This window comes from Dermacentor silvarum, chromosome 1 (genome assembly GCF_013339745.2).
Source record: "Dermacentor silvarum isolate Dsil-2018 chromosome 1, BIME_Dsil_1.4, whole genome shotgun sequence".
NCBI classification, from domain to species: Eukaryota; Metazoa; Arthropoda; class Arachnida; order Ixodida; family Ixodidae; genus Dermacentor; species Dermacentor silvarum.
In genome coordinates, this window is record NC_051154.1 from 425,568,708 (window position 1) to 425,585,695 (window position 16,988).

General features: G+C 44.9%; 1 protein-coding gene across 1 annotated transcript in view; it reads left to right on the forward strand.

Moving 5' to 3' along the window:
* Nucleotides 1-16,988, forward strand: part of LOC119437665 (sphingosine-1-phosphate lyase) — a 155,658-nt gene that overhangs the window by 53,673 nt on the left and 84,997 nt on the right. The window contains exon 4 of the mRNA XM_037704660.2: nt 14,687-14,938. Coding sequence (XP_037560588.1) covers nt 14,687-14,938 — 252 coding nt within the window. The remainder of the gene's footprint in view (nt 1-14,686; nt 14,939-16,988) is intronic.

Sequence of the window (16,988 nt, forward strand, 5' to 3'; positions counted from 1 at the left end):
TTTTTGCTCTATGGCGGTGTCGCAGCAATGCCGGTCGGAGGCGCTGCCACGTAATTTGGCGCGCTTCTGAGAGCATTGTCGGTGCCCGGTATGTTCGAATTCTTTTCGTGAAGAATTAAAGATATAAATCCACGTTTGATCAGAAAACAGGTCCCGTTCTAGTCACTACGATAGACGATCTTTCCATCTGGGGGGTTATCTCAATTCTTGTTTTGAGCGGTTTTCTGTCCCTTTAACAAAATTATGTCTGGCCTAACAGCGCAAGTGAGACCAGACAAAATCGGCAACGATTACGATACTCTCTAATGCGAAATTGGAGCGCAGGTGTATACATATTTTCATTTCGCAATATATTGAGCACCAATCACCGCGCCAACTGGCAGAGCCACGACGCGCGGCGCTATATATAGGCCGGGCACACAGTTGCCGCTTCGCGGAAACTGCAGCTTATGCAACTGCAATCTTTACCGGGAAGCACTTGCGGCGAACGCTATGCATGAAGGCGGGCTTTCTGGTTCTTTTTTTTCTCTCCCCTGCACAGCCTGTGCTGCCGCTGCCGCAGATGTGCAGACGTGAGCGCCATCTGGTGGTGCTTCAAGGTGTCTTTCTCCACTTTCCTCTTCATGCTTCCGCTCCACTCTCCTTTGCTTTCCTCTTCACGCTCTCTTTGCTCTCGCCGTCTTTCATCGCCCGCTGTGCTCTGCGTTCACTTTTTCATCTTTTGCTATGCTCGTTTGTTCGGTTACGCCACCGAGGCACACCGACACTTAACGCAGGAACAGGCGCCTAAGAGCTGCACTCTGAAGTAAATGAAAGACGACGTCCTTGGACAGACGCACTGTTGCACCAACCGTGTATAGTCGTACAAATTCGCCAAACTTTCCGTTCTTACGTAGATTGTAAGCTGAAAACGGTGAGACATCTCTGCTGCAGCACTCGTGTACATCCACTCTTCGCGAAAAGTTTCTAAAGGTCCCAGTGATAAGAAGTGACATTTCTTGCTATCCTCGTCCTCGTAGCACTGTGCAGGTGCAGTCCGTGTGACTTCAACACTATACCTGCATGGGACACCCGGGCAGAATGCAAACGTGCATAGCTTTTCTTTTGTTTTTTATAGGTGGTGACGTGCACGTTTCCGTGGCACGTCCCGTGTATTACCGGAAGGTGTGGGTGCTGAGAAGAAGGCATTTGTTTGTGGAGATATTTTGTCCGCACCCACCACGATAGCTCAGTGGCTGTGGCGTTGTGCTGCGGAGCACGAGGTTGTGGGTTCGAACCCAGCTGCTGTGGCCGCATTCTAACGAGGGGCAGAATGCAAACTTCTGTTTAGGTGCACGTTAGCCACAGCAGACGTCAGTCCCGTCCGCTACGGCTTGCTTCGTAAACAGATCGTTGCTTTGTCACATAAAACTCTAGAATTTAATTAATTAATCCTTCGTCCGCATCACCGTTCTATATGCAGTAACACGTGATCATGAAAATGATTGAGAATGCTATGTGGGCACTTGCGAAGCTCTAACGTTTACTTAGCTCATGCGAGCACATGTGCGGAATGGGATTGCGTCTGTCGGGTTGTTTGACAACCAGGCGGCATATTTGTCCAACTCCTTAAAATAACTTCGCCTGGGCTCATGCGCCTGTCATAACACCGCACGCAGCTGTTCTCGCCTGCGCTGATGTGAGATGCTTGTCCGACTCTGCAAGGCATGCGTCAGGCGATCCCGGAAAGCTGCCATGTGTCTGTCTGGCCCGTCTGACGTTTAAACATTGGCACAGTTGGCTGAGCTTTTGAGATCTTGGGCGTGGCGTATATATTCTATAGGGTACCCGAGGTGTCTTTGGAAGCCGATAATGTGAAAGCTTCATGTGCTTTTTTAAAAAACTCAAGCGGATCAGGGGCCGATTTAACAAAACATATCGTTCGTAAAGGCCGATTGCCATTGGGGGATCATTTTGAAGTTTTACAGAAATTTTAAAGATCACCTTTGGCAGATAGCATAATTGTAGTCCTAGATAGGAATTATTCAGTGGCGGAAATTACTTGCTCGATAAAAGAAAACACATGATAAACGAATTGACTAAAATGCACTAATTAACTTTGTAATTAATTGCTTTACGGCACACATTGCAATATATGAATTAGAGCCGGTGAGTTTGCAAAGTATAAGCACTTAAAACGAATTTGGAAGATCGCACAGGTTTCTAGCTATGCGCCATCAAACAAGCGGTAAAAATTTACTGTCGTTCCACTTACTTTTTTAACAAAATGCCTCTTTTATGCATTGAAGCGGAAAAGTAACTGGAATGCTCATGTACTTTATCGCACATTTTGGCAATGAATATCTCCAAACTGGTGTCATCCTGAAAATTCATTCTAAGCTGAAATTGTAAAAAAAATGACTGAGGTTTAACTCTTGCAAACCTAGTTATCACGAGCGAAATGTCTGTTTGGCTTGGTTTTGCAAAGACTATGCACACAGTGTTTCATTATTGCACGCTTCTGCACTTGGTAAGCTTCTCTATAACGTGTTAATCTGGCCTCCCTTCGTTCCTTTGTTTCAGCAGCCAACTTTTTCTTTGCTTGAGATTTCGCAGCCTGCCGTATAGCTATATCTACTGGTTGATTGAATTCAGCCTGTTGCTTGCGCTGAAGCGCACGTACAGACGGCCCAGGCAGCGCACCATCCATGGTGAGACCGAGTGACTAAGTGCCGGCGAAGCAGCTGTCAAACCCTCGCCTAGTTACGTGGTACCGCAGTGGCGAGACTCCGACCTACGACGCCTCTCCGCAGCGGATCACGTGGCGTGACGTCACACCTGCCACACTAGCGCTCTGGCGGCTCAAGGTTATTGCGACACGATGAATGAGTTTGCGAGACATGGTGTAGGGGGGGGTACAGCTTTTGCTCTAAAACAAGGGGGAAAATAAACTGTTCCTTTTCCTGTCCTGGAACTGTCCAGAACAACAAATACTAAATAGCAATTTTATAACTTGTGCTGACGATAATTTATTAAAAATGTTCATTGTCGTCCTAAAAAAGGCAATGGCTTTAAATACACCAGTGTACAAGAAGACATTTCACACTTTTTGTTAGAGGAGGCACATTCAAAACACTCAGACACTGCGAGTGGCTTTTTTTTGCAGCTTGAGTACTCTGGTGCACCAGGACATTTCAACTTCATTTGTCCAGGGCTTTGACTAAGGTGCTTGTTTTATTGCGATAGCAATTATAATGGACACTCCAAGCGCATTTTTGCCATCGTCATTGCCGTGATGTTCCGTATAAAGTCCAACGGCGATAAAATCGTTGCCGTGCGTTGTGTGTGCGAGGGTGAGCCGGCAACTGCAACTTATCTCGCGCACGCGAGAGAGGAAGGCGGCTGGAAGCGCACGGTCTTCGATCACGCGCGAGGCATGGGGAGGAGGCGATGGAGACGGGAGAGGGGGGGGGGGTGCGTTTTGCGTACGCAACTGCTGCTCACGGAGTTGTCTGGAAAATGATCTGCGATGCGGCCGAGTGTGCACCCGAGGGAGCCTCATCTTCAAAGCGATCTGCGATGGGCCAAAGTGCATTCGCCGAGTGCCGGTAGCTTCGTATGCTGCGCTTTCGACGTTTAGTTCGCGTTGAAGCGAGAGCGAGCGTGAAGGTCAATTTACTCGCTGCCGCTGGCGGGCTTTCTCACTCTAGCGTTTTGACGAGCTCCTGCGGTCATCTAGTGAGATGTGTTCATGTTGACCTGTGCGCGCTTGATACCGCCGATAAAACTGCTATCCTTACTTCGTATAGCTGTCTACTAATTTGCTGTCGCAATCGATGCTTCGCATTTCGGGCGAAACTGCAACTTTTTTAAAATTTAGGTTCAGTAAGACACTAAAAATTTGAAACTCATTCATTATTCATTAGTAAGTCTCAATTTTATGCCCTGGATGATGACCTGCTATAAATGAGACGGTTCCAACATGGTCATCCTGTTTATGCTGTTTGTATAATTGTTTTCTGTTACATCGTATTTCACTTTTTGCCGGATTGCTTTTAATTCATGTCATTATAAAAGTTTCTGAGGTTCACAATAAATAGCAATAGTACCAGTACATTAAGCTACATTGTTAGATTATACCTCTGCAATTGTAAAAAGAGTCAGTCTTATCGTGAGAATTATTTTTAATGGCAGAAAGGACACCAAATCGAACGACGGGCGACATTGCTGCCTCAAAATTCCCACACTTGGCACCCTTGATGCCGCATATTTTGACAATGTCTGCTCGAAGTTGGTTATTGCTAACACGTAAAGAAGGATTATGTTGCATTTTAAGATAAACAAAAGAAAGACAGAAAGAAATCTGAACCTGCAAACCATTGTGGAATCGCCAAGGTAAAAAATAACAAAAAAAAAACACCGGAACATAGGGAAGTCCGTGACGTCACAATCGCATCTCACTGGTGCTTTCCTAATTTCGATGTGAAATTCAAAGACCGCAGATGTGTCCTTCAGTTTCTTCATTGGTAATCAGCACGCAGATTAAGTTCTAAAAGAGCAATTCCTGTACCAGTCCAAACTCCCTACCGCGGCGGCCGCATTCCTATTGGAATGGAATGCAAAAACGCATGTGTGCCATGCATTGAGTGCAAATTATTTTGGAGCCACCCACTACGGCGTGCCTCATAATCATATTGTGGTTCTGGCATTTAAAACCCCACAATTTAAATAATTTATTATGTATATTGGGTCAGCTTTAAAATTTTGACCAACGGGCACGTGGTTGTGAGATCCTGGCCTGGTCACATGGAAAATGATGTATAAAGCCAAAAGAGTAACAAAGTATTTGGCACATTTGTGATAACATCCAGTGCACTTCCGAGGTTTATTTTTGTTATTTAGTCTTACAATAATATAAAATGAATAAGTAAATAAATAAAAAAGGTCGCTGTTTCACCCGAAAGACGAAGTATCGATTGCGATAGCAAATTAGTGGACAGCTATACGAAGTATGGATAGTAGTTTCATCGGCCATACAAACTTGTATTTATAAACACAGGCATACTAACTAAATTAGTAAGCATGGTGTCACGCGTGCACAGGCAAACATGAATACATCTTACTAGATGACCGCGGAAACTCGCTGTCAAAACACTGTAGTGAGTAAGCACGTGCCAGCAGCAGCAACCGAATTGACCTTCGTTCCGCCACAAGCATCAATGTGAACTAAGCCGTGAAAACACAGCGCAGGACGGACTCTGGCCCCACCGCAGGTGACTCAAGATACTGCCGTCCGGGCGAGTGCGCTCGGTGTCGAACGCCCCCCTCCCTAACGCCCCCTCCCCCCCGGAGTGTTGTGTGCAACTGGAAGACGGCGCACTTCCTTCTCGCTTCCCGCCCGTGCGTACGCGAGATTGAGCCGTGATCGCTGGCTCACCCTTGCACGCTTTAACTCGCACATACAGCATACGGCGCGCAGCGACAATTTTATCGCCCGTGGACTTCATACAGAACCTCACGGCGACAGCGATGCCGACGGCAGAAGTGCGCCTGGAGTGTTCATGTACAGTCAAACCTAGATATAACGAAATTGACAAATTCCCGAAAAGTAAATTTCCTTGTAATGTCGCACCAGGCACAGGATGCGTGGACACGTGTCGTTTCGCTCAAGCGCGAGTCATCAGAAACGAGTGAGCGACACGATTGCGTCGTAGTGTCGTATAGGGTCACCTAGTGTAAGGTTAGTGAAGTGCGAGACTTGCGCACTAACCAAAGAGTGGCGCTGCCAGTGCGTTGAAAAAAAACATTTTTGTTCCTTCGGCAACATCAACAGGAAAAGGAGAGTGCCGGCTGGCGGGCTAGGCCAGCTGCAGCAAGGTTTGAATGAAGGGAGGGGGAAAGGTCACGCCCCCGGCGGCAAGATAGCCCGGTCGAGGCATGCAGGCCCGCCTCGCGCACGCTCGCTTGCACGCACACGTGCGCTCGCTCATGCCTCGCAGTCGCCGTGAATTCGGGCGCGCCAAGCACACCGCTGCCGATTCCGTTGCAGTGGAGAAGGTGCTTCCGGTTGCTGCTCGCGCAAAAATGACAAAATTTGGGGCGAAATCTCTAGGTTGTCGGCGGGGTAAATTCGTTACGTAGAGGTCTCAAATACATGTGCTTCTGTGGAATAATGGCGGGGAATAGAAAAACTTTATTATATTCAGGAATTCATTATATGGAGGTTTGTTATAAGCAGGTTAACTGTAATTGCTATCGCAATTATACATGAAGAGCTGGTTGTAATACTTTGCTGGAACTATCGTTAGGATTTTGCAAGCTTTCTTTTTTGCAAGGTATTTATATACAGTAGAGCCTAATGCACTTTCTTTACAAAATATAGCATGGAGGCGGATGGCTGGTAAATTCAAGCCCCACATTTCACAATGGATTGGCAGTAAACAGAAACTATTTTACAAGAAGAAAGCACTCGTCATCCTTCTTCCCCACTTTCTTTCCATATAGAGAAGTGGTTCCAGATGAGAAAAGGAAAGGTTGGCGCTCTCTTTTGCCATCGGTGTTGCCGTGAAGTTTCGTTTAATGTCCTAAGTACGATAAGATCGCACGCTGTATGCTGTGGGCGCGAGGAAAAGCGTGCGAGGCTGAGCCGAGGAAGATGGTGGCTTGGTGTGCGCGCAATGGTGAGAGGAGAAGGAGTTCAGCGCGCAGTTACATGATTAAGCGCGTGCTAGTGGGGGCAGGTGAGCACCTGTCTCCACGTCATCGTTTACCCCAGCCGTGGCTGTATGTGACTGTCAGTGCCGTAGAGCGCATATGCGGCCTACCTACCGTACACTCTTAAGAAAAAAAGGATGAAAGGGGGTATCGAGGTTAGTCCTTTTGGGGAGTAACTGCGAGGGAATGAAATGTTACTCCCCATTCGGTTACTCTATCAAGGGGAGTAACGGTTACTCTTTTCTGATGCTCCTCAAGGGAGGAAGAGGAGGAATGAACATTTATTGTTTGAAACAGCGAGAAAGTGCTCTTTCTTCACCCTAGGTGGGCGGCTCTCTCAGTCCAGAAAGCCATTGGCTAATGCCACAGCCTGGGCCCGGTCCACCAGACTTTGCTGATCCTCCAGGCTCTGTGCTATTAACATTGCCTCCCACGTTTCTTCGATGGCAAGGGAGTAACGGTCATTTGTTCCGATGCTTCGCAAGGATGGAATTGCCGAAATTAGCCATTTACATGCTGATAAAAAAAAGCTATTGAAGTTACAAAAAGAAGCACTCCAAAGTATGATTTCAACTCGCGTCCTCGCGCTTACAGGTCAGGTACCCTACTCACTATGCCACGGCAGCTCGCTTGACGAGACAAGATACTGAGAAAGGGTTAAGCATCGAAACGCAGGTGTGGCAATGCAAGAGCCTCGGCATTTTGTGTATGCTATGTGGGGAGAGTCTAACGCTGTGTGTACTTGCAATAATGCGACTGCAAAAAGAAAGTTGCCTGATTATGCTGTGAGACATGCGATATACGTAGGTGTAGCGAGCGCATGTGGGGCACGCAAGACGACAGAGAAGGTGAACTTATCGGTTGCTTAGCGTGCCCAGTTTGAGCTACATATCGCATCACTTAAGTTTGTAATCTCCTTGGAACGGAAGGAACTTAGGTACTATTGACCAAGAACATGTGGCAGTCCATCAATGACTTGCGTGTTTAATGTGTATCGTTCACTTATGGCTTGCACATGACTTGCATGGTTCTTCAAACTCCACATTTTTAATTTCACACAATTTTCTCACGAAGAGACAAAGTGCTGCATTGCATGTAGTTGAATAGACAGTGCATGAACTTCAAAATATTCACGATTTATAGGCAGTACCGATTTTGGCGCACCACTCCATGACACGGACGAAAACAGCAAAGTGCTTGGGGAGTAACTGTTGCCGTTCGTCCTGCCGTTGCTCTCTTTTCGACCAGGGACTAAACACTTACTCCCCGAAGTTTGCACACGACACGCACATTCCTGCAGTTAGTCCTTTAAGGGACGAAAGCACCGTTTTTAGGACTAACAGCCCAGTTACTCCAGTTTTCCCCGGCATTTTTCTTAGTCTATTGGTAACCTGCGATGGGTGCACTAAACAGCAACACTGAACTTAAGTTAGCCTGGCAAAGTCGGTATTCTTTATTCTTTACTTGGCAGGCAAAAGCTGATTACTGTAGGAGAAAATGAAGGCTAAACTTTTCTTTAATTCTATGCTGAAACCTTATTCCTGTACCTCAGTATGATGCCACAGATTTCAAGGTATTTGCTCATGCTTGGGCTGTTTGGACGCAGTTCTCGATCTGGCTAGCTTTAGTGTCTGGCATTTTTTAGAATCCAGTTGATTCCTTTACCGATGAACAAGTAACTAGACCCGAGTCGGCGCTGTTAAAGTAAATGTGCGGGTACTTCAATGCAGTGACATCACTCGTCTTTAGTTTTTGTATCTTTTCTGGTTTACCAAGCCATAGTAATATTGGCCGTTTTTATATTGCAGAAGCTTGATTTAATAATACAACTTAACGTAATTTTCTCTTAACGCTTCCTATAACAGATCAGCTCATAATTCCTGGATATGATGAAACCTTGTCAGGTAGCCTATCCTATGCAAAAATTTTGGTGGTAGCTTCATCTCCAGCTGCTCATGAATTCTAGAATAGAGACAATCTCTGCATATCATAGTATAATACAGCTACCTGTTAATCATTTGCCTTTCAGGAGCTGACACTGAAGACTTACTGGACTTTCCACACATGTTATGTCAACATTTCTATTTAATATTTAGCACAGCATTTCTGTAAGTAGCGATAAAATGAAAAAAATGTTAGGTGTAACGTTTACAGGCATGAAGACAGTGGTGTGGATTAGAGAGCAAACTGAGGCAGCCACTATTGTAGTCTACATTAAGAGAAAGTACTGGAGCTAGGCTGGCCATGTAATCCATAGGGCTGAGATAACCGGTGGTCTATTGGAGTTACAAAAACTTGGAGGACGCTTTAGCTTCGCCTTTAGGAGGAAGTTTTAGCTCGGGCCCAATTCCGATGCCGCCTATTCAAATAGATGTAAAACACGGAAACGTGTTTCTGCATTTCTAATGTGCTGACTTTAATGAAATTTGTTGCATTTGAGAGCGAAAGTTAGATTCTAGTGACTGTTGGAAGTGGAATTTCGATTTAGGGCCGGAATTTTCTTGAACGGAATTTTCAAAAATTGGTGGGTCTGAAAAAAAAATAGAAGCACGAAGTTTACAAATTCGTCGCTCTGCGCCTGTACCGTAACTGCATCCATTAGAGCATCCAAAGCGGACAAATTTGATATGTCTATTTATATTTTACGAAAATTTGTTACATTAGAAGGGTACTGCTGTGGGCTAGTTGGCAACAATTCAGGATAAATGTTATCTGTGCACCACTTGAAATGAGGACTAGACACGACAGATCACATTGTTTACAAGAGTTTTGCAAAAGTTTCACTCACAAATTAGTGCTCTATTTGAGAGCCATGTATGAGATACCAATTTTATCTGCTTTAGATTTACTACTAGGTGCAATTTACAGAACTGTGATAATTTTTCATTGCTGAGTTACCAAGTTGTAAACTTGATTGTGTCGTTTTCTTAAAATTTGTGATTTTTGTCCATTTTGTTAAAACTGACGGCCTAAATCGAAAATTCGCAACCCGCAGTCGCTAGATTTAACTTTTTCTTTTAAAAGGAATAAACCTCATCACGTTTGGGGCAGTGGTTGCCGAGAAAAACGATTTCTCCTTTCCCATGTATTTCGATAGGAGGCCCCGAGCTAAAGTTTCCTCTTAAGTGTGGAACGCGATAGCATTCAAAGATCCCTGATTGTTCTCACGCTTCCCGACCACTGCAAGTTCATTATCATCATCATCATTATCATCATCATGAACTGCAGGTTTTGTAACCGTAATGTTTACCACCGGGAAACGCTGGCAGTGAACGCTATGCACGAAAGCGAGCTTTCTGGTTCTTTTTTTTCATTCCCCCGCACCGCGGGCGCCGCCGCTGCCGCGGTTATGATGATGATGATTTAATGGCATCCCCTTTAAAACGGGCGGTGACAAATAATCACCTAGTGTGCTTGATTTAATCAGGTATGCTATACATCTTTTTATCTAGTATTTTTGTATACATCTCCTTAATCTGTTTCCCCCCTTCAAAATCTACCTAGTACCGACCTATGACTACACGAGATCCGGTTGTATCAACCTCTTCCCAGCTTTTTTTCGACCAATACTCTAAATGTCTCTTGCTTATCTCGGCTGCTGACCGGTTGATGCTTCCGTCCACTTTAAACCCAAGTGTTTCTGGAAGGTGTACGTTACCAACGGTTCTCACTGGGTGAATCCCTTCGCATTCCATTAGGATGTGCTGAGTGGCCTCTGGATCTTAGCTGCAGCCGAGACATGCCTCATCTAGGCCGGTATTTTGTAGCAATGCCTTTCCGATGCTAATGCCTTTTCATACTTTTTGCGCTCGGTCAGTGGTCAGAGCGACGGTCCGCTGAAGTTATCAACGGGATCAGCCGGCCGTGAACGGTGGATGATAAAGACTAGTATAGAATAATAATGCATCGCTACAAAACACAGGCCCTACTCCTGAATATTTGCTCCGTTATGTTTTTGTCCTTAGCCAACTGGCTCGAACCTCAAATAGCAAGGCACTGCCCTTTAAGTTATCGTACAAATTTTCTTTTATAATTTCTTTCTTCTCATTCTTGTAAATCTCCATGGTCCTTTTTGTTTCCATTCTTTGCATCCAATTCACTGTCTTTGTTTTTCTCACTTTCTTTCTGATGACACCTCCTTGTCTATTTACACTTTCAATTACCCTGTACTTGGTTGCCAATATTCGTGACCTCTTCCTCCATTATGTGTCCACGTTTTTCAGATGTAGACACTTGTGCACTTCAGCTGCACATTCATTTTCATGCGTGTTTCTGAGTCTTCAAAGCTAATTTTGCTGTGGTGCTTCTCTGACTTAAAAGAGGCCCAACCCATGTCACCCTGCACTGCCTCATTTGTGGTTTCACCCTGGGCTCGCAAAACCAACCGGCCTACCGATCTTTGGTTAACTTCCAACCCCGACATGATATCAGATTTTAAGCATAGAATGGCATTGGTGAACGTTAGTGCTGGCACCATTACTCCTTTCCAGATTCCACGCACCACCTCATACTTATTGTTGCCCCACAGTGCTCTGTGTTTCATAATTGCTGCATTCCGCTTCCCTTTATTTATTTTCAGAATATTTTGGTGGGTGCTTGAGTAAGTCTTTCCTTTGTTTATGTATACGCCGATGTACTTACATTGCTTGACTATGACTTGCTGTTGAATTGACACCTCGTAATTACTCATCTCTTCATTAAAGATCATAATTGCCGATTCCTCTGTGCTAAACTTAAGGCGTAGATTTGTTGCTGCGTTGCCACAGGTATTCACAAGTATCTGTAAATCTGTTGTATTGTCCGCTGGTAGCACTATGTCATACACATACATCAGTCCAGGGACCTTCAGTTGCAGCAGTTGTCCAGTACGCATGTAGGATAAATCAAACCCTAATTCGCTGTTTTCCAGTCCTCTTTCTATGCCCTTAACATAAAGCGTGAACAACAAAGGAGACAGAGGACATCCTTGCTTCAGTCGTTGGTGAATTCTCATCACTTCATCATCTTTTTGACCTTCCCATACAACTTGTACTCGATTGTCTCTAGCTATCTCCCTCAACAGCTCCACGAAATCGTCATGCCTTCGTGCTTAAGAATATCCCATAACAATTCCCCGTCTATGTTGTCTTGGGTTCCTTTAATATCTAGAAATGCTATTGATAAAGGCCTATTCTGAGCTACTGAAATAGCTACGAACTGAGTTAGTACAAACATATTGTCTTCTAAGCGTCTGCCTGGCCTGAACCCATTCTGTAGTTCCCCCAATACACCGTTTTCCTCCACCCACTTCGACAGTTCTAATTTTATGGCTTACATTGTCATATTATATATCACCGATGTTCCTGTAACTGGCCTGTACGAGCTTGTTTTATCCTTATCAGCTTTAGCTTTGTAGTTAACGTTGGTCTTGCTTTCACGCCATCCAACCGGAATTTTCTTCGTTCTAATCACTTGCTCTATGGCATTTGTCAGCAGTGCCTTGCTCTTTGGACCGAGGTTCTTGGTTAGCTGTATTGGGGTTTCATCGGGTCCTGCCGCTATGTTATTAGAGACATTTTCTTCTGCGTTTTTCTAATAAAAGCTTTCTATGCTAAATTTTCATCTCTCAGGCTTCTCTGTTGTTGCTGGATCTGTTCGAGTCTGAACTACGCTTTCTTTCATGCTAAAATAGTCCCTAATAACGTCTGTGATGTACCGTAGCGCATCGTCTCCTTTCAAGCTGTTACCGTCTTCGTCCCTTATAGCCATTTGTGAATTTTTAATTGGAGCTCTGAGGACTCTTATATGATTCCAGAATCTTTTTGGGGTGCCTTTGTCTCTTTTGCGAATCATATGCACCCAATGTTCTCTTGCGCATTTAATTTTCTCTTGCACGATCTTACTCGCCACCCTTGGTATTTGTTCCATCTAAGGAGCACCTTTTGTTCGTGTAATCCCAACTTTTTTGGCTTCTAGGTGATCCCTAGATGTCTGCTTACACTCTTATATGTAGCTTGCTTTATTTCCTTGTTCCACCACTTACGTGGTTTTCTCTTTCCAATACAATTTTTTTGCCGTGTCTGTCTTAATTCCTGCTGCATAACGTATACCAGTTCCTTATATTCCCAGACTGCTGTAGGAAAAGCCTCCATTTTCTTCTCTGTTTTTTGCAATCTCTGTTATTCGCTCTTCATTCATTTTTAGAAATTCTGAAACTATTGGTTCATGTTTTGCTTTAGTATCTCTCCCAAACTTTAATGTTAAACATCTATGATCGCTACCCAAAGTATTTTTTTCCTTGTTCTATTATCATTTTGTCTAGTTGTTCGTAGACCATTTCTGAGACAGGCATAGTCGATACATGACTGCCTGTTTGCGCATTGCCTTGTTACCTGTCCATGACACTTATTCTTCCTGTTAAATACTGTTAACTGCTCTGTAGATGCACAGAGGTGAGCGCCATCGGGATGGTATTGCAAGGAACCGAGCAACGCGCGCCGCTTGATTGGTAGAAACGTGGCCTCTTTCGTGGGCTGATTACGGAGGTTGTGCAAGCTGCGCCAGAAACACTAAGGCAGACCTCAAATGGCAGCTGGAAAGGGGGTTAGTGTTTGAGTTTCAGCTCAACAGAATTATGTTTTCTTATATACGTATTCAAATTTTTTTCTCGTATATTCAAATTACAATCCAACGCTGTCATGCCTGTAGGTTATGTGTAAGTCGTACTTTACGAATTTTTTGACGCATATTATTTTGAAAAATTCAATTGAATCAGTAATGCTTAAGCACCACGCGGAGGGCCTCCATGGGGTATGCGTGGTTCGGGATGATCTTTCTCATATGGAGAACTCCGCCAACGCCGACAGCGGATTTTCTGTGACACAGGGCCCTTAACACTATCACGTTAAAATGGGTGCCAGAAGAAGGGAAGTGCAGTCAGGGACGGTAGAAAACTGAGTAATGTGATCAAATGAGAAAATTTGCAGGTGTAAGATTACATCGGCTGGTGCAAGACAGGGGTAATCAGAACATAGCAGGCAGAGGCCTTCGTTCTGCAGTCTACATGAATAGGATGACGATGAGGATGGCACCGTTTATTGACTGGCATGCAATGTGCTGTTGTCATTGAGTTTTTTTATTGCGATAGCAATTATATGGATACTCGAAGTGGATTTCTGCCGTTGTCGCCGTCGCCGTGAAGTTCCGTATAAAGTCGAAGAGTGATAAAATCGTCGCCACACGCCGTATGTGCGAGTGAAAGCGTGCGAGGGACACGCGCTTTCACAGAAAGCGAACGCACGGCGGAGAGCAAACGCAACCGTCATGCGAAAGGCCGTGGGGGGATGGAAGGGAGGGGGCACGACGTGCTGCGGCACCAATGGCTTAAGGGGAACTGGCGACTCAGTCACGCACGCGAAAGGAGGAAAGCGGGAAGGCAACGCGAGAGGGAGGGGGTGCGTCTTCTACTCTGACTGCAACTGCGCACTTGTACTTTGAGCGGCTGCAGCCAGTCACCCACACCGTATCTTGAAAGCGATCTGCAGAAGGCTGATAGCTTTGTATGCGCTGTGCTTTCGCCGCTCAGTTTCTGTTGGAAGCGATAGACCCCACGAACCTTCGCTCGCTTCTGCTGCTGCGCTTGCTCACGCCAGCATTTTGACAGCGGTTGTCTGTGCTCGTCGAGTGGGATCGTCGAGTGTTTGCTTGTTAATTCAGTTAGTAAGCGAATGTGTCCAAGTTTATAAAGCCGATAAAACTACTATCCTTAATCCGCATAGCTCTCTACTAATTTGCTATCACAATTGATGCTTGGCCTTTCGGGCGGAACTGCGACTTTTTTTTGTTGTCCTACATATTCTATCTTTGTTTTTGGCATCTGTCTTCTGTGAAAACTTCAGTCTATTTTCCTAAAAACTAACTTTTAGAAGGTTGCTTATCTGTTTTGCCTTTCAATTCAGTTAATTAGGTTCTGGCTCAAAGTAACTAACCTTTATTGCTTTTATCATGTTTGCAGGAGGCCATACTTGAAGGGATGGCGCGGAATGACTCGCTTGGTCATGTCGAGTGGAAGAAAGGGGTGGTGTCTGGTGCCATCTATACGGAGCACGACCCCAAGTTAGAGGGCCTGATGGTATCAGTCTTCGAGCGGCACCTGCGCTCAAACCCATTGCATTCAGATGTTTTCGTTGGTGTACGCAAGATGGAGTCTGAGGTGATCCGCTGGTGCTGCAAGCTTTTCCACGGAGGGCCCGACAGCTGTGGATCGGTGAGTGGCATATTTCTCCTTTCTTTCCTGCACCTGTTGTAGCCCATGGTGCATGCTCATTACTGGAGATGAGCGTTCAAGAAGGATAGTTACCAAGAATAAATAATGTTAAACCTTCTCTTGCTTTTTATGTGTAATGTATAATTATGGAGTTTTTTGTAAAGATATTTATGCACAACAGTGAATGAAAAGATACATTATGCGTCTTCTGTGAAATATTGATTACCTGTGCTTAAAAATGTAGCAGTTGCTTCTTTTTTAATAATCTCCTACAGGATCCACACAGGATGCTAGGGCGACAGGGATGGACAGCGTTTTGTTTATTGCTGCTGCCATAGCTTCACTGTTTGCTTTATTTCATGCTGCACACTATTGCCTGCATTCTCGAGTTTGTGTGCTAGTGCATTTCAAGTATGCTTGCATGTTGGGCTTGTTGGTATGTCATACCAAAAGCAATAGGCATAGTGTACCTGACACAAGATAAAAAGAGCAATACAGATACATGTATGTGTGAGCATGTGTCTGTGTTGTTCTTTTTGTTCAATGTCAGGTGTGCTATGCCTATGGCCTTTAGTATTTCAGGTGTGCATTTGTATGTACATATTTTGCTTTATTACACCTGGCGTAGCATGACAAGCCTGTAGCTAGGCCAACCTCTCCAGTTATTAACCGAAGTTTTGTGAAATACTGGTCAGCGTATGTGGTTTACAATTTTCTTGCGATACATATGCAGTCCAGACTAGACTAAGGATTCAAAGGAATATGGATACTTTAAGTGTTCAACAGTGGGTTAGCAAGGGGAGCTACAGGCTGGAGTCAACCTGTTTTGATGAGGGGACTTAGCTTTTGTTGGTGCAACAACTGCTTTCCTTGGCATCGTTTTCACGCACCGTAGCAGCCCACTGGAGATGACATTGCGCTGCTATGCTCGAGGTTGCTGGTTCAGTCCCAGCCGCAGCCGCTGCATTTCGATGGGAAGTGATGGAAATGGAGCGATGGTGAACAACCCTGGATGCATAAGCAGGCCAAGTGGTGCACTTAAGTTTTCAAGAAAGCAGGAAGTACTCAGATGAGAAAGGCCTTTGGCAGCGGGAAAATATGACTTAAAAAAAAAAGTGCGTAAAAGGTATTCAGTGAAGGGTAAGATGTGCCAATTGGAAAATAAATTAATGAGTACACATACATGTTTTGTCCAATGTTTAGAGAAAGGAAAGCAGATTAACGAAATAAAATACAGCTAAAAAATTGACTAAAAGACACTTACTAGCAATAAAGGATGATATTAAATTATAGGAGAGAAACTAGTAAAAAGAAAACATTCCTTTTAAAAACAATGAATAAAAAGTCACACTTTTGCCTGAAAGGTAAAGCATTGATTGTGATAGCAAATTAGTTGACAGCTACGTGAAGTAAGGATAGTAGTTTTATCAGCTGTATAAACTTGTAAACGTTCGCTTACTAACTAAATTAACAAACATGGTGTCACGCGTGCAAGCAAACATGTACACATCTCATTCGATTAACGTGGAAACTCGCTGTCAAAACGCTGGAGTGAGGAAGTGCGGCAGCTGTAGCGAGTGAATTAATCTTCATGCTGCCTCTCGCTTCAACACGAAAGCAGCGAAAACACAGTGCACACGCGGGCGGGCCATACGCAGCAGGCGCCTGAGTAGACCGACTCCCCCCCGCCCTCCTTCTTCTCCCTCTGGTGCCTTGCGCGCGATGGAAGATTGCTTTCAAGATGGAGCCCGCGCAGCCGCGCCATAGGCAGCAGCCGCCGAAGTAGAATGCGCCCCCTTCCCTAACCTCGGTGCCTTGTGTGCGAAGGAAGACGGCGCGCTTCCTCCACGCTTTCCTCCCTTGCGTGCATGAGATTGAGTGGCCAACGTCGGCTCACCCTCAGATGCTTTCACTCGCACATATGGCGTGCAGCGACGATGTTATCGCCCTTGGACTTTTTACGGAACTTCACGGCGACGGCAGAAATGCATCTAGAGTGTCCATATCATTGCTATCGCAATAAAAATAATGTGGATATGGTTGCCTCCAT